General features: G+C 33.9%; 2 protein-coding genes across 2 annotated transcripts in view; both read left to right on the top strand.

The window, feature by feature from the left end:
• The window catches only part of LOC124530071, a 56,334-nt gene extending 53,681 nt beyond the window's left edge, over positions 1-2,653 (top strand). Inside the window, exon 2 of the mRNA XM_047104059.1 lies at positions 1,732-2,653. Coding sequence (XP_046960015.1) covers positions 1,732-2,311 — 580 coding nt within the window. The 3' untranslated portion in view covers positions 2,312-2,653. The remainder of the gene's footprint in view (positions 1-1,731) is intronic.
• Positions 2,654-3,576: 923 nt separating this feature from the next.
• The window catches only part of LOC124530023 (alkyldihydroxyacetonephosphate synthase), a 34,191-nt gene continuing 12,657 nt past the window's right edge, over positions 3,577-25,110 (top strand). Inside the window, exons 1-2 of the mRNA XM_047103995.1 lie at positions 3,577-3,830; positions 11,285-11,371. Coding sequence (XP_046959951.1) covers positions 3,646-3,830; positions 11,285-11,371 — 272 coding nt within the window. The 5' untranslated portion in view covers positions 3,577-3,645. The remainder of the gene's footprint in view (positions 3,831-11,284; positions 11,372-25,110) is intronic.

A 25,110-nucleotide genomic window follows, 5' to 3' on the forward strand; every position in this document is an offset into this window, starting at 1 on the left:
ATAGATAAAACGATTCATAGTCGAAGTTTTTATGTGTTCACAAAGAAAGGCCGCGTCGTAGAAAGACGTTGAATTTGCATATGCTTGCGATTCTCAATTACGGAGGTTTGCTGGTCTTGTGTTTTGACAAACACAAATATTTTATGGATGCGCGATTCCGTTTGATAAAGCTGGCTGCGTACTGAGCGTGGAAGTCATTTGATTTTTGTTTAAATTTTGATAACAAGGCAATATTTTAGGTATTTGTTCTTTTATACAAATTATCTATAGTCGACTTTATTGTATTTATTAAAATCTCCCAATGAAATATTATTACGATACTTAAAAGAGTTTTTCTAAAATTATGAGACACTAAGCCATAGCTCTGGCTCACTGAGTAACTGATAACAGATTAAAAAATATGAATCAATTCCCATGTCACCAAATATGGTATTACCTAATGTCACTTGTTACACTGGCTTACATTTAACCTGGAACACATTAATGCAAAATATTGCTGCTTGGTGGTAGAATATTTGATAAATGATTGATAACTGACCAGACGGGCTTGCATAGAGCTCTACCATCAAGTACTTAGATTACATTACAAAGGAGCCAATTACAATTTTTTTGTTTCAATCGAAAGCTCGGTGAGCCAGCAGCTTTATTAACATAACTTCATAGAGTATGCTAATTACTCCAAAGACACGACAACGGCTTTACAACGAGGACGCAACTTACCTCGACTGTTTGATTTCTCGAGAGCCTTTTCTCAGAGATCTCTGTAAACAACTTCAATATATAGTCAATGGCGAGTATATACCATAAAAGATTTTATGACTCTGCAAATAGAGGCTATTATACGATGAAACGTGTCCAGTGATGACCTATTGTTCCTCTTTTGAAATGAAAATAATTATTTACATGTTTTGAAATCTCGGCAAACCTAATAATAGAATATGTTTTTCACACAATGTTAATATAACTCTGAATCAAAATGACTTGAAAAACATTTACTAAAGTAATGTGTTATACTTGTCAAAGCAAATTAAAGGAAACTAAACACGAGGTATTTTATACAGCCAATATAGAGCTCTATGGTGTACCTACTTCTCGACTCTATCATTCATTCCTCTCGATAATAGCTTGTTATTATACTGTCACCGAATTTCTTACAAAGTTACAAGTTATGATGAGTGTTGTCAAATTAAAATCGACTTCCTAAATTTTATATCGTGACATTGTTGCTATATACAAGCAGCCAAAAAGAACAAATGTGTCTCAAAAATATTTTTTTACAATGAAATTTATATGAGAATCAATAAAATTTTTACGCTTTATTATGCATAGATACCAATAGTGTAGTGCTTTCACTGCTAAACTCATTTGATTTTGATGAAATTTTTTTGTATTATTGAGTACAAAAAATATCTATCAAGTCGATCAGCCTGATCAACTCCTAGCACGCGAGATGTTGCGGGCTACAAATAGCCAACGTCTTATCAATATCTTTAATATAAAATTAATATATTTGTAAAAAAATGTTCCTTATAATAATAATAATATTTCTTTTAACGTAATGTTTAAACAAAGTTGAAAATATCTAACGTTCCATATAAGAACGACTGTGTAAGACATTCGTTTTGTTTCAGAAAGGATGTCCTTAATATTGATTACCTGAACTTGGCTGACACGCTACCGCGTGTCTAGATTAAATACAAGCCCACTGATTTGTAAATTCGATTGTTTCAGATGTGCAGCACTGCTACTCGCGGTAGTAGCAACATGCGCCATGCCCGCATCGCAAGATGACAACCTAACCTTAGACAGAAAGGAGCCCACCACTCACGAACTCCTCAGCTCGCTCGGCCTCAAGAAGCTCAGGATACCAGCTGCTCATCACAGGAAACGTCTCGCTGAGCAGGGGAGACGCCACGCGACCGGCGATTCAAGAATGTACGTGATCAAATTACCGCCGAACACGAGCTATTACACGCACGCTGACCCCGCTCCGGCTGCGGCTCGAACCTTACCCCTCCAAATGACAAGCAACGGGAAACCAGCGAGGGTCTACCACTGGAACCTGCCAGTGCTACACAAACTCACAAAGAACCGTCCACAAGCTAGGTTTGACGACGACGTTGTTAACGTCGAAAGCACGCCGACTTGGCCGAAAATCAATCACCCCAACTCGATCGACGCGTTGGCTTACTACGTTCCATCGAAAAAGTCATCGTTCAGGAAATACTTCTCTGGCAACGGGAAGCCGAAGTCATTCTACGTGATCGACAAGAACAAGAATTCCGCGGAGTACCACAGACTACTTCCCTAATTCTATTATTTAAATACTCTACAATCTACATTAATTAGACTGATGTTATTGTATTAATTTTATTTTTAAGGAACACGTAATAATTGAGGCTTACGTTTTATCGCGATTACGCTAAAGTAATACAATAACATGTCTATGTAATGAAAATCAAACTATGGCATGTTATTAATTCTATAGCCGACCGAACATATCTAAAACACGTCAGGTTTATATTATCATGAGAAAAATCTAAAATGATAAGATTTATGATAACGGACCGCTATATTTGTTTTACCCTAATTCCGTTGACAGTTACGTCGTTTGAATTAATTATGAACAAATAAAAATGAGAAACTTTTGCATTGTAAAAGTGACTCAAATTTTATATAAATTGTTATAAAATCTAAACAAAAGCGCATTTTTAAACCATTTAATGTTGTATTATCTCATGAAAGTACATTTTTATGTCGTTGTAATAATACCTATAGTTAAACTAATGTTTGGAAGGCAATAAATCAATAAACAGCAGGGCTCTACTTTTAATACTATATGTTACACCGATCACATATATTTGGAGTGTATACTCCTGTAAATAAACGCTTTATGCTTAGGATGTAAAAATAAGTAATCGATAGGTGCTTAGGTATATTATTAAGACTGCGTCACGAATTTAAATTATTACGTAGTATTAAGAATACGATGCCACAAATAGGTTATGTCCTACACTCTAATTATTCCATAGCAGAGGCAAACTAAGCTATTTTTTTTCTACAATATCATTATATTTGTCTAAGGTCTAAGTAACTATGCCATTTTATTAATTGATCAAATTTGGTAAGAGTTTTAGAAACATAAATGTCTCTGTTTGGAAAGCCGAGGCTCTGAAATGCATTTAATATATAGTGCATAAATTATGTTTTTTTAATAATTTTTTTAATGCTCTAAGATCTGATTTATACCAGATTTATTTTATTTTTGGCCAATATAATTTATAGTAAATTATTGTAATTAATCAATAGTCATATAATCGTATTGTATTAAATGTAGTTTTTTTGTAATACGTTTAACCTTTAAAGTAAGTATGTCTTGTACAACATACAAATAAATACATAAAGAAATTCTCGTGTTTTTATTTTACTTCTATAAACGCCATCTTGTGGTAGATATATGAACCAAGCGCATGTAGAAAAGCGCATTCAATAGGTTCCAAAGTATGCAATAGATGTCGCTTCTTTACAGTTCCTGTTTTATCGACAGAAAATTTCAGACATGCGCGGCGGGCTGCGCGATTTATAAAAATCGTATCAAATGTTGGCGGACATAAATCTATAATCGTAGTCTCGACTCGAGTAAAAATGTCAACCGGCATGATAACTGGTGCGAAAAATATGTTAGAAAATACCGAGTTGAATAATAATAGTAACAATGCAACAATGCAGAGTGATCAAACAATTACTTTTAGTGATAAAATTAAGAAACGTGAAGTTAACGAGAAAAATGAGACCCTTATTAAAGTTAAAAGTGTGATCCCTCGACAAAGGTGGGTTTATTGTTACACATATTAATACACCAACCATTTAGAACTAGCTATGTTAAACTAAAATATTTATTATTCATTTTCCAATACAAAATATTGTATTGCGCTATAAAAATGTACATGTGTATTAATTATTAAAACGAGCGTCTGCTTTTCTGTCCTAGTTTTCAAAGTATAATTAACTGAGCGTTATTCTAAAAATATCAAAACTGTAATGTATTCATAGCGTAAACGTTTTAATAAGCAAACATTACATGGATATACCACATAATACTTTCCCGCCAAAAATATCCGACAAGAATTTTAATCCGTTACCGATTAAATTGATATTATTTTGAGTTTACCTTTAAAAATCTATATATAATTAGATATTCATTCTAAATGTGTGTCATAGCATCCTTATCTTATCGATACAATTTTTTTAAGAAAATACGATAAAGTTTGTAATCAAACTTCAGTATAACTATATTATTTACATTCGATAAATAATCAGAGAGATCACTAATATTTTACAAAAAAAGGGTAAATTAATAAAATTGAAATAATAAATATTATTAATTTTTAAAAAAATTAAAAAGTATTTTAAGTTTTGGCTTCAAAACCAACTCAAAAGCAACCGTTGGAGTCATAATATATTTTTAAAAAGAAATATATATATATATATATATATATAGATATATATATATATATAGATATATATATATTTCTTTTTATATATATTCTTGCCCTCGTAATTGTATTATCAACATACGGAATGTACCGGCTATGCTAAAATATTGTTAAACTAACTTCTAACCACGGCTACTACATACACACTTTCAAGCTCCATTATCATAAATAGTATTAAAATTTTAAATTATCTATAAAATAACCTTATTTTCCAAAAATGACATCATTTATCGTTTATCTTTACTTTACTTTAGAAATGATTGATTCCCAATACAAATTTCCACTCCCCTTTTCATACCTTTTAGGAAAGATTACCGCGATGAAAACTAACCTATGTCCTTTCCTCGATCTTGAACATAAATCTAAATTAGATTCAATTCAGAGTCAAAATTAACTCTGTTATGATTCTGTTGTTTAAATTTATAATATTACTAGCTACCCGACCCCGCTTCGCACGGTGCAATGATGATACTAAATAAACTACAGAATTTGTTTATTTACGACATCTCATAGAAACTAAAAACTAAACTTGTAAAATTATCAGTGTTTCTTTACTATTTTGTTCACGTATTATATACAAAAACCTTCCTCCCGAATCACTCCACCTGTTAAACCAAAAACCATCAAAATCCGTTGCGTTATTTTAAAGATCTAAGCGTACATAGGGAAACAGCGGTAAGCAACTTTGTTTTATACTATGTAATGATGATTGTTAAATTTTGAAAAGAATAAATTGCCGAATTTCGATAAGAAGCGATATTTGTTATGATTGAAACTAGAACAAGTTGTTTACTTAATTCGAAACCAGCGAATAAGCCCACGAACTAATTTTAGTCGAAATTCTATTTTAGAAAACAAATATTTCTAATCTCGTCTCAGGAAAACAAACATAAGTGCCCTATTAATCTGATATAGTGGCATTCGCGTAAACAAAACTTCAACGGGTACGTAACTGCAGATTTAATATTGGTATAGAAATTACATTTATCCCTATTAAAAGCTTTTGCAAGATTTATGAATCAAATCAATATAAGCCTCGTTGATACGCCTAGATTATGCTGGAAATGGGCTTACTTGGTCGGACGATTAGATCTTAGAGTTGTGCAACTCAAGCTTTTTCTCAATTAAAGATGGTAGCTCTATGCTCTCTGTCTTCTGCGAATTGGGCGCCTATTGCATACAGTATAGACGTTAGTTCAAACCTTAGTTATACCGTTGTCTTAATCCAGTATCTAATTCAATGATTTAAGATTGTAGTAATATAAACTGCATTTATGTATTGTTAGGTATACATACATATATTTTAAAAGTAGTAAAGTTGTGTATCTTCAACTCATTTTTCATTTCTCTCATGTCTTTGAATAGATTTAAAACCAATTATAGAATATTAAAACAAAGTTTTAATTAATTCAAAATCTATCTAAGTTTAATTATACACGGGTTCAAAAATATATAATTTTAAATTATTGTTCGCGGATTTATATACATGAATACCTTGAAGAATGCATCAGGACGCGATGTAAGTAAATACAGCAATACTAAGAATTACGCTTCTCTGATTAAAGCAAATATGCATCATCATGTTTTACTGAAGGAATCTTCATCTATATAAAAAATGTTTGGAGCGTATTTAGCTGGGTGGAAGTTAAATGGGTTGCACAGGATGTGCTTGTTAAGATATGAATGCTAAACGCAAATTAAGCAAATGACAATTTATTTATCGGTGTGTCACCGATTTTTTATGGTATAGGTTGGCGGACGAGCTTATGAGCCACCTGATGGTGGTAAGTGGTCACCATCACCATTAGACAATGACGCTGTAAGAAATATTAACTATTCCTTTCATCGTCAATGTGCCACCAACCTTGGGAACTAAGATGTTACGTCCCTTGTGCCTGTAGTTACACTGGCTCACTCACCCTTTAAACCGGAACATAACAATACTGAGTACTGTTATTCGGCGGTAGAATAACTGATGAGTAGGTGGTACCTACCCAGAAGGGCTTGCACAAAGCCCTACCACCAAGTGAACCTACGATATACAGTTTAGGTCCACATCTGGGCCACCACGATTCCCATTCTAGAAATACTGCATGTTATATTCCAATAAAAGTTATCCGAATAATTAATTTACCTAATATCCGTGTAAATAGGTCACTATACGATATCAGTACATCGTGATAAGTCGTTATCGAATGATATCAGTCATACTTAGATAAACGGAAGTGTAAAACACGCCCTCATAATAAAAAAATACTTATAGATAAAGACATTGATATACTTGGTTTAAGGGTTTAATAGATATAATAGCGTATTATGTCCCCTTAATAAGCTTAGCAAAGTCTTATGGTTTTGGATCTTATCCCAAGGTTTTTAGTTGTAGGTCCATATCCAAAACGTCAAACCAGGCATCATATGAGTGTACAGCCGAACATTAATACATAGTATTGTTGTGTTTATATTTCAAGCTTTAATTAACCAGTGTAACTACAGGCACAAGGGGTATAATGTCTTAGTTCCCATTCATTCGCAAAGCAATGATTTATATTTGTTACAGCATCAATGTCTACGATGGCTCAGTTGTCTACCGATACGACATAAAAAAAGTTTATTGTAAAAACAAATTGAGCTCGTAAATTGTAGGCGCAGCTTAAGAATTTGACGTCGTGGTATTATAAATGTATATCACAGTTGCACTGCAAGGCCAAAATAATATATTAATTATTCCGTGTAATTTTTTGCAAGTGATGATTTTAAATTAAAAAATAATAACAAATACCAATTATATACAATTAAGATATAAACGAATCAGTGACTTATTTGAGGAAAAGAGTTAACTTTGCCGGTTAAGTAAAGGTTAAACTTAGTAGAATCTTAACCTTAAGCTTACGATTCAAAAGCTTCTTTTTATGGTATAGAATGGCGGACGAACATATGGACCACCTGATGGTAAGTGGTCACCATCACCCATAGACAATGACGCTGTAAGAAATATTAAATATTCCTTACATCGTCAATGTGCCACCAACCTGTGGTTACACTGGCTCACTCATCCTTCAAACCGGAACACAACAATACTGAGTACTATTATTTGGCGGTAGAATAACTGATGAGTGGGTGGTACCTACCCAGACGGGCTTGCACAAAGCCCTACCACCAAGTAAACTTACACATATATATATACATATATGTTTAGTAAGCCAATAGTGTTATCACTTTAATTGTTTATTATTAACGTTTAATAATACAAGGTTCGTTTCGAACTACTGCGCTTTTCATCGTGATTTTATTTTATGATATAAGGTTAGATTAAAACCTTATTAAAAACCATTTAAATTAACCTAAGATTTGTCTATGATAAATTTAGTCTTTTTCGATGAAAAATATATGTACCAACAGTGATAAATATCAAATGATCTGCCTAGCTTTATCACGGCAAGATATTTTTTACGCTGGCTAAATTTTTCCGGATTTTCTCAGGTCCGAGTTGTTTATTTCTGACGGTAGGTTATAACATTAACGCTTCTTTGCTGAATTATGATATTGAATTTGAAAATGTATATAGTTATAGTATACAATTATAGCTGATTAGATTAGATTTTAAACATAAGGAATATTACTGAATGAAAGCTATACGATTAAAAATGATAAAAAAAGGAGGAGAGTTATTCGATGATTTCGATCCAGGACATACATTATTCAATTGCATTTATTTACCTATATCATTTGCCCGAGTCTCTTGCAAATTATTTTAGCCAAGTTGCCTAAAATTGTAACTAATCTAACAAAACGAAGATCAAAATCAAAAGTTTTCGAAAGAATGTAACTTTAATGTTTTTTTTTTTTTTGTTAAATAATTTGTAGGTAATAAATATGTTCTCGAGGATTTTCAAAAACGTTTTTTATTACGATAAATAAGTAGGACTTAGTGCTTCGCTAAATACTTGTATATTCTTGTCTTCGGGTCAGAGCGTAAATGATTACAAATTTTAATTTTTTTTATTGTCCATTGGCCCAAAATTTCTTAACTAAACATTATTAGGTCAATCACGGAGAAAATAGTTTTCAAATGATTTATTTCTGTTTGTTATATAAATCCACATTGAGAATCTACTCGGGTCGGATAAAAATCGGCTATATGTTTATCAACTCGTTTAGAACAGCTATAGAAAACATCAGTAGTCTCATAGTACATTTGTACCTACTTCGTTAATTTCCTCGATTTATGTTTTATAAAACAGAAATCAGCTGTCATTATTTATTATTAGAAGAAAATTGAATAGCTAAGCGTGTTGGTTGGAGTGCTGTCAAATATGTCTGTATTTAAACTTGGAATACGTGTATGTTAACACGTCGATTTGTTCCAGTCAATATCCTTTCATCTCGAAATGTATTGCACTTTACTTTTTTTTTCTAAATAATATATCCTTAAAGAAACGCGGGACATGTTATACGATATCACCTCTAAACATATGTTATCAATATATTTGGTATTTTTTAATTTGTAATTAATAGTTTTAAACTTTTTTTATATGTATATTGACTTTGTGCTTATTTCTCTATTTTTTATTCTGTTGGTTGGTTTGTATAGTATCTGAATTATTTATTACTTAGTAATTTTCTGCGGGTTTTTTCCCGAATATATAATAAATAAAACAGGCTATGTACATAAATATCATAGGATAAAAACCTTTTTCTATTCGCACTAAAATTGCTGAATATTTTGACCTAAAGTTTGTACCAATATATTCGTCGTGTTTCCGAACAAAGCAACATGTAACAGTCCCCTAGTTTTATAAATATGTTATTTATATATAAAGTGCGAGTATATATTTAACACATAAAGCAATAAAATTAAATATACAGGTAACACCAGTAGAAAACCAATTTATATAACAATAGTTCATAAGCAATAAAGTTACATAGTAATATAAAGAGTAGCTGTGGTGTATCTAAGTAATTTGTTATTAAATCGTGTGTAATTGAATGCTCCGTCCATTTCATTGAGCTATAGAACTATTTACATTGTATTTAGCGATTAAACAATAGTGTTTGTGTGTTAAATGAAGTGTACATAGCACACAATAAACACCGTGCAATGAATGTTTGTTTAAAATTATCATGAGCTCACAAATATGTTCTTATTTGTATTTATAGCAAAAGAAAATTACGGTACCGCCGGTATTGCCTTCATTCGAAACATTAACGTAAGCATTAGCCTGAGATTGAGCCTTTAATCAGGGGAAAGGGAATTCCTCATTCGGCGCCTCATTAGGTTCCTAGCCATATTTAATATCAGTAGACCCATTAAAATACATATGTATATGTATGTATTTCTGTGACACTAGCGATATAAGAAATACTAACCATTCCTTCGCCAAAGGACATTAACCTTGGGAGCTAAGATGCTATATCCCTTTTGATTGTAGTTCCACCGACTGACTCACCCTGCAATCCCGAATACAACAAAACTCAGTAAAGCTACTTGTGTCTCTAGTATTTCAGTACTCATTGAGTCAGAGACGACGTTTTCAGTTGTAACAAACTACAAACACATAAATTAGATCAAATGAATCTAATATGTGATACTGATGAATATAAACTATATTTAAAAAATGGTAATTGAAACAAAAGGACGGCTTACCCTCTGAATACATTTGCAAGTCACTACAACTTTCAAGTAAAATAAAGATAAGCACAGTAAACAACTTGATGGTAGGGCTTTGTGCAAGCCCGTCTGGGAAGGTACCACCCACTCATCAGTTATTCTACCGCCAAACAACAGTACTCAGTATTGTTGTGTTCCGGTCTGAAGGGCGAGTGAGCCAGTGTTACTACAGGCACAAGGGACATAACATCTTAGTTCCCGTTGGTGGTACATTGACGATGTAAGAGGAATGGTTAATATTTCTTACAGCGTCATTGTCTATGGGTGATGGTGACCACTTACCATCAGGTGGCCCATATGCTCGTCCGCCAACCTATACCATAAAAAATGATTTTGATCCTATAGATATATCTATTAATGTACTTTTTATATATGTAAAAAATATAAAAAAATGTAAATGTTTTTCAGATATTGTGACACACTTTTACCAAACGAGCCTCAACTTGTAAATTTAATTACTCGATTAAAAAGGGTCAGCAACTTTTTTATGGGACGTGGTATACTTTTTATGAAGGATCTCTGAAAACATTCAATTCAATCATTTGAATATTTTTTGACAAACGTCCAAACTATTCAATTGTAAAATTCAACTCAATCAATAAAGAGCGTTCGCGTGCAGACATTATTTCATTACGCTTAAAAATGAGAAGTTCGCCTCCGACCTACTTCAAATAACGAAAATATAAATTTTATTAATGTATGGAAACTATAATAGGAATATATGACATGAATTTCTTCGCCAATTCTTTTCAAGCACTTATTTCCTAACCAATGTAACGCATCAAATATTTTTGAATTTAATATTGTCTTAAATTTTCGCGATTATTACACATTGAAATAAAACTAGTTATAACGGATTAGAATCGCGTGTATTAATTATTTTTAACATCCGACGTTTCGAGTACTTTACAACTTTCGTGGTCACGGGTAGACTATCCTACAGTCTTAATAATACGCGATTCAAATCCGTTATAACTAGTTTTATTTCAATTTTTGAATTTGTCTTGACACTATGACCGCAATGTCAATTTATAATGTTTTTTTTATTGGTCTTCCAAGACATATTGTCATATTTTTGGGAATTGTGACAATTACAATTATAATTTTGCTTTTTTTTCAGACAAGAATTACTCAAATGGTACGGATGGGGCTACAAGGATTCTACATTCAAATTAAGCGACGGAAAGACGTTTTTCACGGGAGACAGGTAGGACTCGCACACATTTAAAACTGTATTCTTATTCTATATGAATATAATAAGATTAGGATTTATAAAAAATAGAACAAAAGAAATAATATTATGAAAAATTTAAAAATGAACACATTCAAAAAAAAATAATGTAGGTGAGTCATAATTTTTTATTTCAATTTGATATTTTTACACATTTAAATCCAAATTTAAATATAATTATAATCAGAAGGACTCTTTTCTCAAATTAAGCGAGGATATTAATACTTATTATATTCAAAAAAAGAATAACATCAGTAATGTCGTCGTTTTTTATTTTCATTTCATTTTTTTAACATTCGAAATTTAAATATGAGTAAATATTTTTTGTATTTTTTTATACACACATAAACGAAGATTTATATCTTTTAAATTATTAATATTAAAATATTAATGTTTCGTTTAAATATTGTTCATGGAGTAAAACAAATAAAGACGTTTGTGTTCGCAGTAAACAATATCGTAGTAAAGTTTATATTATTTGATTAAAGAGACCTACAATTATTGCATATGCGATTTATTCTAGACGTGAAGTGGCACGTGATGTATCTCTAGACATAATTTCATTATTTTATTATTTAAAAACAAAAGTACTACAACCTTAGTTTTATTAACTGACGTATTAGTAAAAGATGCGTCGTTCGCACTACCGGGTATTTTCGGTTATTTTGTTTTCACTGATTCATTCATTGATTTTGTACCAATGATATTCTAATAAACAGATATGTTATACCCATACTAAACAACACAAGAAAGTGTGCCGCGCCGGGGACCGTTAAAAGTAAAAAGGATAGCCTGATAAAAACAATAAGTAAAAGGGATAATTATTATGATGTATTATAACGTATTACTACGTAAAACGTCTAAAGGCAAACGTCCCAATTGGGACGTTTTCTAGTCTTCACTTTTTGCGCGTTAATAACATATCTGTTTACTAGAACATCATTGTTTTTTACTCTCTTTTGTTGCTTACATATATTATTCCGCGCGTTCATCTATTGTTTTAAGTATATTTTGAAGTTGATTCTGTTAAATCTCTTCGTAACGATGTATTAAAAAGTTATTTCACTAGCTGGAAATTCGTTCGAAAGTATTTAAAATTTATGTAGTTTTTAATATTATTAAGCTTAGAAGATATTGATATCTGAATAATAAAACGACATGACTGCAATACTTTTATACCGTAAATAACAAACATACGTATTTAAATGATATACATATTTTTGATTACACGTTTTCGCGCGTTATTGCTATTGATTGATATATGATTATATATGATAAGATATCAGTGGGGACTAAATAATTCGAATACTTTAGTTTTAATTATCGAATTGTTAATTAAAAAAAAAACGTAATCTCTATATAGAGTTCGGTGGCCAGCACGTGAAGAATGTAAAGTTTTCTAATTAGAGCGTATTTTTTGGTATAATCTTACTATTAAATGTAAGGTTTAAAAGTATGATAAATAAATAAACATATTATTGATGAGACTCTAGTCCGTCTTAGCAGGTACTACCCACACATCAGATTGTCTACCGCCAAACAGGATTACCCTGTATTTTTGTATTTTGGTTTGAAAGATGAGTGAGCCAGTGTAACCACAGACACTGAGACAACATCTTAGTTCCCAAGATTAGTGGCGCATTTAAAGAAAGGTTTATATTTCTTACAGCACAAATGTCTATGGGCGATCGTGGCCACTTACCATCAAGCCTATTTGGTAGCCGTATGAACCATTTGTAATATTATTAATAAGAGCCAATCGAAAATCTTCTAACGATAATTCCCACAGAAAATCGTCCTGATTGATTGATCAATGTCCGGTTTGTATGTTTGCTTTATTCGCGCGGTTCGTGATGAGTATTCTTGTTCAATTGAGTCTAAAATGTTCGTAGCGCAGGTCGCAAGAAAGTGGTGTCAACGAGCTATGACTGGAGCCGAGCGCTGGTCGTGGGCGGCCGAGCTAAATTGTCACTTCCCTTCCAATAATATAATCGTCGCGAACATTATGCGAATACGGAATTTACTTGTAATATATATTTATTACTATTCCAGACTCGCTACAAAAAATACACAAGTTTTGAATAATACCATTTATAAAATTTAATTTATTAATTGTATCGTTACTGGTGTAACATTTATGACAAATTCCACCTCTATTACACGTGCCAACAAGGTGATTTAAGATTTTGGTGAAAAGTATGTAATATAGTAAAAGCTTATCATAACTGTAACAAAAAACCATTACAAGATTATTGAAAGTTAAACAAATGTCACTGCTGGACTAAGGTATCTTGTCTTCGAGGACGTTATCCTTTGGAGCGCACTCCACTTCCCTGTCCCAATGAAGATTGGCGGATAAATTTTGCTCGATTGTAGATCGGCACATGCAGGTCAAATAATCACAATTCAATGAATGTTGTCCTAGGCAAAGATTCCCAATTCGATCTTTCAACCATGTCATGCGATTTGCTAATAACTCAGTTATATTTTACAACTCTACATACAATATACTTTTACTCTTAACTACTTATTTTTTATTTTGATTATACTTTCAAAATTCCGATAACAGTTTCGTCGACGTTCTAAATACCATTTTATCGCAAAACCACAGTAAATACCATAGATGAATCTCTCGACTAATTATTTCTCGTCAATGTGTCAAATGTTGTTTATTTGGCTTTTTTCCTGCTATGGTGGGTATAGAGTACGTATATGTCGAAGTCAAAAAGTTTAATAGCGATTTTTTTATCGTACTTACTGGCGACGTCAGTGTGACGTCGAACACATGACGGCGAAAAAGGGATATTTCAAAAAATATCGAAAGAAAGATGTTATAAACGTGAACGACTGCACTTGTGTTTTGAATATCATGTCCGATTACGAGATGCCTCGTTATATATGTATATAGAGTATAGTGACATGCCTACGCTACGCGGATCTTTCATAAGCCGATTTAGTTTATATTTTAAAAAACAATTTCCCATTAAAGACAAGTGTTTTACTTACAATGAGACATAAACTGGAGTTTTATAAAAAATAATTCGTTAAATCTCTGACGCACAATCGAAAATTTTATTACATAAGGAATTAAGTGCATTACCATAAAAATTTTAGTTTATAAAACAAAGGGGCATTAAAAAGAGAAAAAAATTACAATTATAAGACAAAACAAAATGAGCTCATTTTTTTACTAGGAGTTTGTTACATATGGTAAAATAGTCATAGCCTGTAAAATATCCCTTTTATTCTAGGCTAAGGATTCTCCTTTCTAAGCCTTTAAAGAAGCTTGCTTATTCCCCCACAATGTTTGTATATGTAGGTAAATAAACAGGTAGCAATTCTGTCATTGAAATGAAAAAAAAAACATGCGGGATACAAGTGGGGTGCATATGATGAAATTAAAAACCCGTGACAAATTTGACAGCCGCTCTGATTTGATTGAGTTGGAAACATGCACGCATTTATAATATAAATTTAATGGTGGTTCATTAATTGTTCCCTTGCTTTCTATTCATAATTTCATGAGTTATTTAGAGAATACAAATGGTAAGTCAAGCAGTTGTCGAAATCTGGACATATGATAAAAAATCCAAGGAAACGTCAACAAAAAAGTTATTGAATATGATGTTTGACTGAAGTATATTATGTGTTTGTCTTTGACTTAACGACTGTAAACGTGTGATGTTTATTTCATTTAATAAAGGAACATATAATTTACGCTTGACAAACATACGGCTACTTGTATAATTATATTGTACATTAAAACTAACGAACTACGTGTGAACGTGTTCCAGTATAAGCTTTGTGTACGGTTATGACTTTTTTTCAGTTACGGTTTATTAAAATGTATCCGTGTCACATAAATGATATATTTTTTGGCTTATTGAACCCTTTTCTATAAAATCACGCGACGCGATTACAGACTCCGTGCGCACGATATGCGTATTGATTAATCTCGTAGGGTTCAACCAGCGTATGCAATGTTAAAGCATTTTTTTTAGTTACGACATTTCATTAGAAACTTCTAATATTATCAGTGTTTCTCTTATATATTATGCATTTATTGTACATAAACCTTCCTCTTGAATCACTCTATCTATAAAAATAAACCGTAACCAACATCGAAGTCCGTTATGGAGTGAGAAAGGGAAAAGCGACTTTGTTTTATGATGTACAGTGAAAAATCGACTTCAGTTCGAATTGGGGCAAGTGAATTTCGATATTCGCACATACATTTTGAATACATGAACAAATTTCGATGAAAAAACCCCATTATAGCATTCTTACATTGTGTCGTGTATAATTTGAATAAAGTGATTTATTCAAAGTGAAATGTTTTTAAGTTTTAAGGTAATATAAATGTTTATATTCTGTTTTAATAGAAAAAAGTGATATATGCTTGACATTTTTTCGAGGAGTAAGTACCTAGGTGCCAGTTCTGTAATTAATTAGTTTATTTTTAGTGAACTAATGGCAAAAATAAATTGTATTCAACTAAAAAAATCCGATATACGATAGATTTACGAAAATCAACGCTTTTCTGCATTTGTCATTACTTTCCTTAAGTACATAATTACTTATCTATATATACATTTGTGATTTTTTTTAAATTTTAAAGTAAGTTAGCGTCTGTGAAATTTAAACATTGACCTTATTGTAATAAATTTTTAAACAATTCTATTGACACTTTGTAAAATACTTTAAATTAAAATGGAATTACAATTAGTTACGCTGAATATCCGTGCACAAGCTGTGTCCATGCTCATGAATGTACGATTAATTAAAATAAATACTGTAATTATTACTAATTGTAACTAGTTTAACAAAACTGACTGGAATAATAATAAAAATAGTGCGGTACTCAGGGAAATTAAACTTATTTACATAGTTATCGATACTTTTTCGGTTAACTTTAACTTCAACCGAACCGAAACTAACACGCAAACGAAACGGCGCACGACAACTTACTCTGCGGTTACCCGGGCTTAAGCCCCGATTCCCGGCACTCTACAAATTTTTGATATAACGTGACACTTCAAATTGTTGAAAAAATGCAATGCAACCTTATGAATTTTTCACCATCTTGAAAAAAGGTTTAAATTCCGATTTTTCATAATAACTCGGCTCTGTCGCTTAAATTTTTGTGAAAACCTTTTTGTTACTTTACATACTCCAAACACAATATCCAAAACTGGGCTCTCTTGGTTCATTAGCTATTCTCAACTTAATTCCCAACGTAATGATTGGACTATACAGAATGTACTTTATTATTCTTTGGCAATCAATTTTGAATTGTCAATTTATACATTAATATAGTACGACACAACTTAGATGTAGCGTCGGCAAAATTCGTAAAATCGATCACATCCGAATGGACTACGCTCTCCCACATTATCAATACTTATTTGTTATGTGAATATGGTCTTTACACAAACGTATTAACTTGTAATATATTTTATTTTTTATTTTATGGTATAGATTGGCGGATCAGCATATGGGCCACCTGATGGTAAGTGGTCACCATCACCCATAGACAATGAAGCTGTAAGAAATATTAACTATTCCTTACATCGTCAATGTGCCACCAACCCTGGGAACTAAGATGTTATGTCCCTTGTGCCTGTAGTTGCACTGGCTCACTCACCCTTCAAACCGAAACACAATAATACTGAGTACTGTTATTTCGCGGTAGAATAACTGATAAGTGAGTGGTACCCACCCAGACGGGCTTGCACAAAGCCCTACCACCAAGTAAGTAGTAAGTTCGTTAGTTTGACATGTCGATTTACATGCATTTGCGCTCCCGGGATGAACTGACGCGAAAATCTATAGCGACGAATAGCGTCGAATGGCGCGAAAGGGAGCTATTTCTAATGGTTGCATAAATCGGCAGGAATCGATTTTATTGAATTTGCCGATGCTACATCTAAATTGTGTCGTACTATATTTATTTATAGAATATAATCTACCCAATGATGTTCTAATAAATTTATTAGTTTATTAGAATATCATTGAAATCTACCCTATAAAATAGTTCTATTACAAGATAATAAATTACATATTTCCAATCATGTTTTGAAACCCATTCTTACTTCTGCTATTGTGTTTTTGCCCTCGCTTGCCCTGTTGAGGCGTCACTGCGACAAGATATCTACATGACAAGGGACAAATTATAATATTTGAAACAAATGAGAACATCGCTTGCATCACAGCACTCTTAATGAGGCGTGGAGCATTTGCATGGCCCTTCGCTGTATTGACATACATTTCTTGACACACGTGTATCAGCTATTTTGTTGAGAAATTTTAACCATTTCTTGGAGTTGGTTATAATATATCATCAATAGGAATATTTGCTAGTCAGTCAAATGTTACATCCCTCCCTACAACTGAGCTATACGACTAACTAAGCGCATTATGATTAAATGCTGTTGTCGTTGTCGCATATCAATATGTAACGTTAATGCCCAATATGACACGCTTAAAATCCGATACTTCGTGTCCATATAACACACAAAAATATTTCGATAGTACGATTAATTATTGTCGGATTCAAACGTCGGCCCTAATTATTTTTTTATAAAATAATATCTGTTAGTATAGTTTATTTACTATAATTACTTTCTATTGGGTCCCCTCTCATGTGGAGGGCCTAGGGTAGTTGCCTCGTTTGCCCTCCCCTAAATTAGGCTCTGATTATTCATAATTAACACGTGAAGTTGCGTTCATACATAGTTAAAGATCTTTAATAATAACGTTATTTTATTAAAACTATAGCTAACTCTTATCGTTATTTTTTGAGTATTTTATTCGAACTGCAGTTGTAAATATCTAAGCGAAATACGCAATACCTGAACAAACGAATGTGTAGTTTAACGTTACTAAACATTAGATTACAGAAATATTGTGAACTTGATTGATAAATAAATAGATGTAATAAAAAATATTTTTAAAGTGACTCCGTAAAATAGTTTTTAATTAATAATAACTTTAAAATTGTCGAAATTTTAATATAAATGGCGTCAATTTCACACTTGTTAACTAACGGAAAAACAGTAAGTATTAAATGCATTTAAATGTTCATTTAATTAGTCAGACACCAATCAAATACCTATCAATACTAATACATAGCTAAAAAACATAAAATTTAATTACACGATTCTGGTGCCAAATAAAATTAAAATGTGCATAAAACGATTCTTTAATTATTATTTTTAAATATTTTTGATGAACAAGAATATATACTAAATTGTATAATTGATTATGCATTTTTTACTATTATATATTTTGAGCGTTTTCTGTACGTGTAATCGGTTGTATATAAGTTAATTTCGAGTTACGAAACGTTACATTTAATTTTGACTGTCTCGTTCTCGGCGGTGAAGGTAAACATCGTGAGGAAACCTGCATGTGTCTAATTTCATAGAAATTCTACCACATGTATGTGGTACCAATTGATGGAATATCAATCCGCATTGGAACAGCGCTGTGGAATATGTTCCAAACCTTCTCCTCAATGGGAGAGGAGACTTAGCCTTAGGTTGTTGGTTTTACAGCACCATTTTCTATGGGTAGTTGTGACCAATAAAAATCAGATGACACATAAGCTCGTCGGACTAACTATTACATAAAACATACTTTTTTATCGTCCGAAACCGAAAATAATCAAAGTAAAAAAATTAAGAAAAATACATCATAGCGTCTGACAGAAAAGTATGAAAGGAGAAGACATGCTACGCCACCCCCAAATAAAATGGAGATAAGGGCAGAAGGATGATGACATTGGATAACTTGTATTTGAATATTACAATCATTTGTTTGCTACGCTTATTTTTATATTCATATCAAGATAGATTTTCATACCCCAAAAGCACTGTAATAATTTTAACAAAGATTAAATTGGTATCTTAGGCTTATTAGGGACGAACGACCGCTGATAAAAACATGCCTTTCATGTTATTTTACCTAATTTCGAACAACTTTCAATAGAACGATCTTATAGATTAAATCTAATCATTTAATTTGTTTACAATTTATTGGAATCAGTACAAAGGCCTCTTGAAAATTTATTCCGTAGGTTGATGGTTTTTAATTCCATTACATTCATTAGCCTTGAATTAGTAATAAAGAAAAGACAAAATCGTAATATATTATAATTAAATTTTAATTGAAATTGAAGAAGGTTAAGTTTTTCAAATATGATTAAAATAATTTAAGTAGGTAAATGTTTTATTGAAATTGTTATATATGCAAACGTATTTGTTGCATTAACGAGGGTTTTAATACTTAATTAACCTTTTGTAATTCGTGAAGACATATTGTTTAACAGTTTTTTTTCGTTCGGATCAAAAAAATATACAGTCGCTGTAAATTATGTACACGGAAATTGTCAGGAAGTTGTATTTGTTAATGTATATTATTATTTTTTTATTGTGAATTACATATATTTCGAGTATATACATATATCGCACGAGCGGAATTTATTATTAAATTACAATTATTAAAAACGAGATATTTACCATGTTTGTTTTTATTTTTATTTGATAAAGATATTTCGACATTATCTACGGCTTGTTCACTTTAGTTAATTTAGAATCTTATTATTATTAAATATGACATATATATATTCATATCCAATAGGATAAAAAACTCGGGAATTATGTAGCTTTGGTGAGAACATTTTGAGAATACGAACATTGGTTCCTGAGAATATTTCTTTCATACGAACAAAAATTGTTGTCAGATCCATCTTAGACGTCCAGATCTCTCCAGATCTTGAGGATGTTTTTGACAAAATAGCAATACTTACAGTTGCGCCACAATAAAATGAACATTTACATTACATACATTACATTGATTTTTTTATAGAACCAGGAATAATCGCAAGAAGTAAAATTAAGCAATACACGGCTGTTTTTCCCGGGGCAAATCAAATTTTTGTATTTAAAAAAATCCGCCAGTATTTTTAACTGTGCCGATTAACGTAATACCAACAATCTTAACTAAGTCTAACAATCTATCAATCTATTCTAAATTTGAAAGTAACTCTGTCTGTCTGTAGCTTAATTGCCAAACCGCTGAGCCGTATTTGATGAAATATGAAATGAAGCAAATTTACTACTTTTTTCTTTACACGTAACAAACACCTAAACCGCGAGCGAAACCGCGAGTGACAACTTTTTTTTTTTTTTTATTACGCTGGAAAAACGCTTTGCGCGCTTCCCCCACGTGATGGAAAGTGGGGGGGGTGTGGGACTCCCCGGAGCCCTGAACGCCGAGTGCGCCCAAGCACACCGGGTTTACCCACTAAAAAACCAGCGGTACCCTCTCCGTCTTTCGGCGGACGCCACGGGATCGCTTACGCATGCTACCGTGACGCCCTGACGGTCGGCCCGCTTATACGGGCCTTCAACAGCTAGGGGGGATTCCCAGGGTACTGGGACCCCCCCTGGTCCCTACGGCGCCTATTGAGGCGGAGGGAGAAGATGCGCGTAGCGCCTTTTCCTTCTCCCCGGTCGTCTTCTGCGGAGCGAGTCAGCGGCGGCATTTTTTTCCCGCTCCCGCTCCGCTGCTTCCTTCTGCGACATGACACTTTCGCAGAAGGAGCGCATCTCTGACCAGCACACCTCGCTACCGAGCATGGTGTTGATAACGCTCGGTAGCGAGAGGTCTCCGCCCATAGTCGCCGCAAGGATGTGCCTCTGGCGCCCCCACGCAGCACACTCGTACAGGGTGTGGTACGCCGTGTCCACTGGCGCACCACACTCGTGACAGGAGGGTGACTCCTCCCGCCGCGCTATCCCGTGCAGGTACTTACCGAAGCATCCGTGTCCGGTAAGTACCTGCGTCATTCTATACGACAGTGTGCCGTGCTTCCTCTCGACCCAGCGACTCAAGTGGGGACGGATCGCCTCCACTGTCGCTAGGCCCGCCGTGGGAGTCCCCAGATCCTCCTGCCATCGGGCGATCAGGGCTTGCTGGGCTAGAGCCCTGATCCGCCCGATCTCCGCCGACCCTGGACGGTCGCCGCGGTCCCTCGCCTCGACCCGGAACCGGTACACTTCCGCGAGCACCTCCGCCTGGAGCTCCCAGGGCGGATCGCCCGCAAGAAGTGTCGCCGCAGTCCACGACACCGTACGGTACCCTCTGATGCCTCTCACCGCTATGACCCTCTGCGGCTTTCGCAGCAGAGCCCGATTTTTAGCGGTGAGGGCATCTATCCAGATCGGTGCACCGTACAGCGCCATCGACCTCACTACGCCGGAATAAAGACGCCGGCATAGCGACCCCGGCCCTCCCACATTCGGAAGGAGGCGACCAAGAGCGACAGCGGCGTTGATGAGCCTTGGGCCGAGATGAACAAAATGCTGCCCGAAGCTCCATCGTCCGTCCAGGATCAGGCCCAGATACTTCATCTGGGCCTGCACCTTGATAACCGTCCCCTGGACGGTGATACTCGCCCCTCGTGGGGGTCCTTTTCGTGGACCGTGAAAGAGGAGGGCCTCCGTTTTGGATATGGAGACCCTCAAGCCCAGCATTCCCATGCGGTCCACGGTGAGAGCTGTTCCGACTTCGGCAAGGCGAGCCGCCTCCCGGAAGTCCCGTCCAATCGCCGTGACGAGAGTGTCGTCAGCATAACACAACACCCCCATCCCGGGAAGGACGGGAGCCCGCAGGAGCCAGTCGAAACCGACGTTCCATAGAATTGGGCCGAGGACCGACCCCTGTGGAACGCCGCAGCCCACTCGATGCCGGACGATCCTCCCATCGACCCCCGCCCAGAGGATCTCCCTGTCCTGGAGGTACGCCTCCAGCAGTCTCCTCAGATAGGTCGGCACCCCATGGTATCGGAGTGCCTCCCGTATCGTCTCGAAAGGGAGACTGTTGAAGGCGTTCGCCTCGTCAAGCGACACAGCCAGGACGACCTGCCCCCGGGCCACCGCTTCCGTCGTCCGAGTCTTCAGGGCATTCAGGGCGTCGACTATCGATCGGCCCGCCCTGAATCCGTACTGCGCCTCCGAGAGACCCGGACCGGGCTGCGAGGACCTTCTCGAAGAGTTTTCCCGTCTCGTTCAACAGCACAATTGGCCAGTATGCCGAGGGGGAATCCAACGGCCGACCTTCCTTCGGCAACGCGAGTGACAACTAGTTAGAGACTATCAAGACAAGATGATATAGAAAGCGTGGTATTACTTACTGTTTTGTTTTTATCGAAATTGACCAGAAAAACTACTGAGTGTTTGACCGTTCCTTTCTGTAGAACCTTCACTCTGAAACGATAGATTCAATACAATCGTGTAAAATAATAATTTAAATTAAATATATATTTTTATAAAAAGAAAGTAGGAGTGATGGTTAGCAAATGTGTTGCTAGATTGTAACTGATCACAATACACTTTGACAGTATCAGTATTAAACTATTCATAAATTTTAAAATCATTCCATATATCGGCAATACGCCGTAAACAAGCGAATTAAGATGGCCCTTGTACATAATTGCTTAGCCCCGTTCACTCTTTCAACCGGAACATGCCAATACAGAGTTTGGCGGTAAATTAATTGATGGGTGTACCGAGCACAGGGTACACCGTCTTTGTATTTCTAAATAAACCACATGAATAACTGAAGAGGTATTCTGTGATAATAAATTCGAAACTCACCGCCGAACACGAGCGTTAAATGTTAGAATGTGATATCAACATATTATATACATAATTGGTGTATGCTTGTTATATTATAATAACCGATTTTTACTAAATATGTAAGTATATTTTTTCAAAATGTCCTTTACCGTACAGGCTATCCAACTGTGGAATGCTTTACCCATTAACATTAAGCAAGCGCAAACGCTATTGTCTTTTAAGAGGTTGGTAAAAGAGCACTATCTGGCTATGGAAACTTAGTCACTATATGGTCTTGTATAGTTTTTATGTTTTATTTGTTAATTTTATTTTGTTTCCTTTTTTTTTATTTACTGTGACTTATTTAAAATTTTGTGTTAAAAATTAAATTTGAGACGACTTATATATTATATATTATTATATTCATTTATATTTATATGTGTAATTGTTCAATTATTTTATTAGTATATATATTTATGTATATATGTATTTATGTTTATTTATATATGTATTATTGTATATATAAGGCACCACCTACCTTTTCGCTGCACTACTTAGCGATAAGACCGCCTTTTTGTACATTTTAATTTTTTTTTTTTTTCTTCCATGTAAAGTTTATTGTTTGTGGTGTACAATAAAGTATATTCTATCTATCTATCTATCTATATTCGTTATTCACGGAACATATATTATATGAATTGCGTATAGTCTATATATACAGGGTTATTGGTAACTCGACGTATATGTAGGTGTAGGGGTGTAGGGTGTAGAGGTGTAGGGGTGTCTATTTCCAATAATTTTAACCCCCATATGCATAATCCAAAAGTGAACCATTTTTGAGTTATCACGTTTTTTAGTTTTTTTCAAAATTTATCAAAAATGCAACTTCAAAAATTTATTTAAAAAAAATATATCAATTAAAATCTATTTTTTCTTTTGTTTTATAAAAACGATTAAACACTGAATATTTGTCAATATTTAAACAATAATTATTGGTCTAAATTTAAAAATGCCAAACGGAAAACGAATTTATATAATGCCTTAAAACTTAAAAAAATCATTATGAAACTTGGCCTGCAGATTAATTTAAAAACATAACCGTTTCCTTAGCTTTTCAAAAATGTATAAAAAGAAGGAAATTAATTCAAATCAATCGAAACAAAATCACCAGAAAGGACGCTGGTGGAAATTCGTCGTCGAACATGTACGAATTCGTACTAAAGGTCGCTCTTTAAAATTCTCACAAAATTAACTAAAAATTAAAACCAATGAAAAAACTTACTTACTTATTTAACTGACATACTTAATACAAATTTAAAATAAAATTTAGAAACAGAAACAGTTCAATAGCTAAGTATAAAAAAGGTATTTTGTAAAATAGCCTGATTAAAGTATTAATAAGCGAATTCGAGAAACGCTCTATAACAGAGCACAGCACACACAGCATGTTCTACAATAAATAATGCAGGACTATATCCTTACTATTATCCTCACGAAGAAGTCTCTGAAAGGAAAGTTTAATTTTTATAAATTTGTGCTTAATGCGGATTCGGGAGTAGCGTCTTGCTTGGAAAATAATTCTGAACCATTAGAAGCCAAATTCAATGTTTAGTTTAAAATAGTTCTTAACCTGTAACATTGAAGCCTAAAAACATTATTAATATCAGTAATAATATTTACACATATCTTGATATAATCTAATCTAATTATAATATATGTGAGAGGAACGATGATAAAATTGCTTACATAGTTATTTATCAATAATTAATTAATTACAATTTACTAGATAACATGTCGAAATGTATACACTAATGATTTGTAGCGATCGTGGAAAATCTGTGAATGATATTCGATGTTTATTAAAATAATTATTACATTTAAAAGAGAAACGACACATGAATGAAGTGATATCTTATTGTCTAGTGTCAATTCCATTAATTAATGGTCAAATGGCTCAGCCGTTTTTCTATTTTACTAACAAAACGATCCAAAGACGGTTCGGTGTTGTATCGAAATAGAATCGAGGATGTATCGCAATCGCCCGCAGTGTCGTATGTCATATACTACTACTTACTATCTGATTGTTTTATTTCC

The sequence above is a fragment of the Vanessa cardui genome, chromosome 5 (assembly GCF_905220365.1).
Source record: "Vanessa cardui chromosome 5, ilVanCard2.1, whole genome shotgun sequence".
Lineage (NCBI taxonomy): Eukaryota > Metazoa > Arthropoda > Insecta > Lepidoptera > Nymphalidae > Vanessa > Vanessa cardui.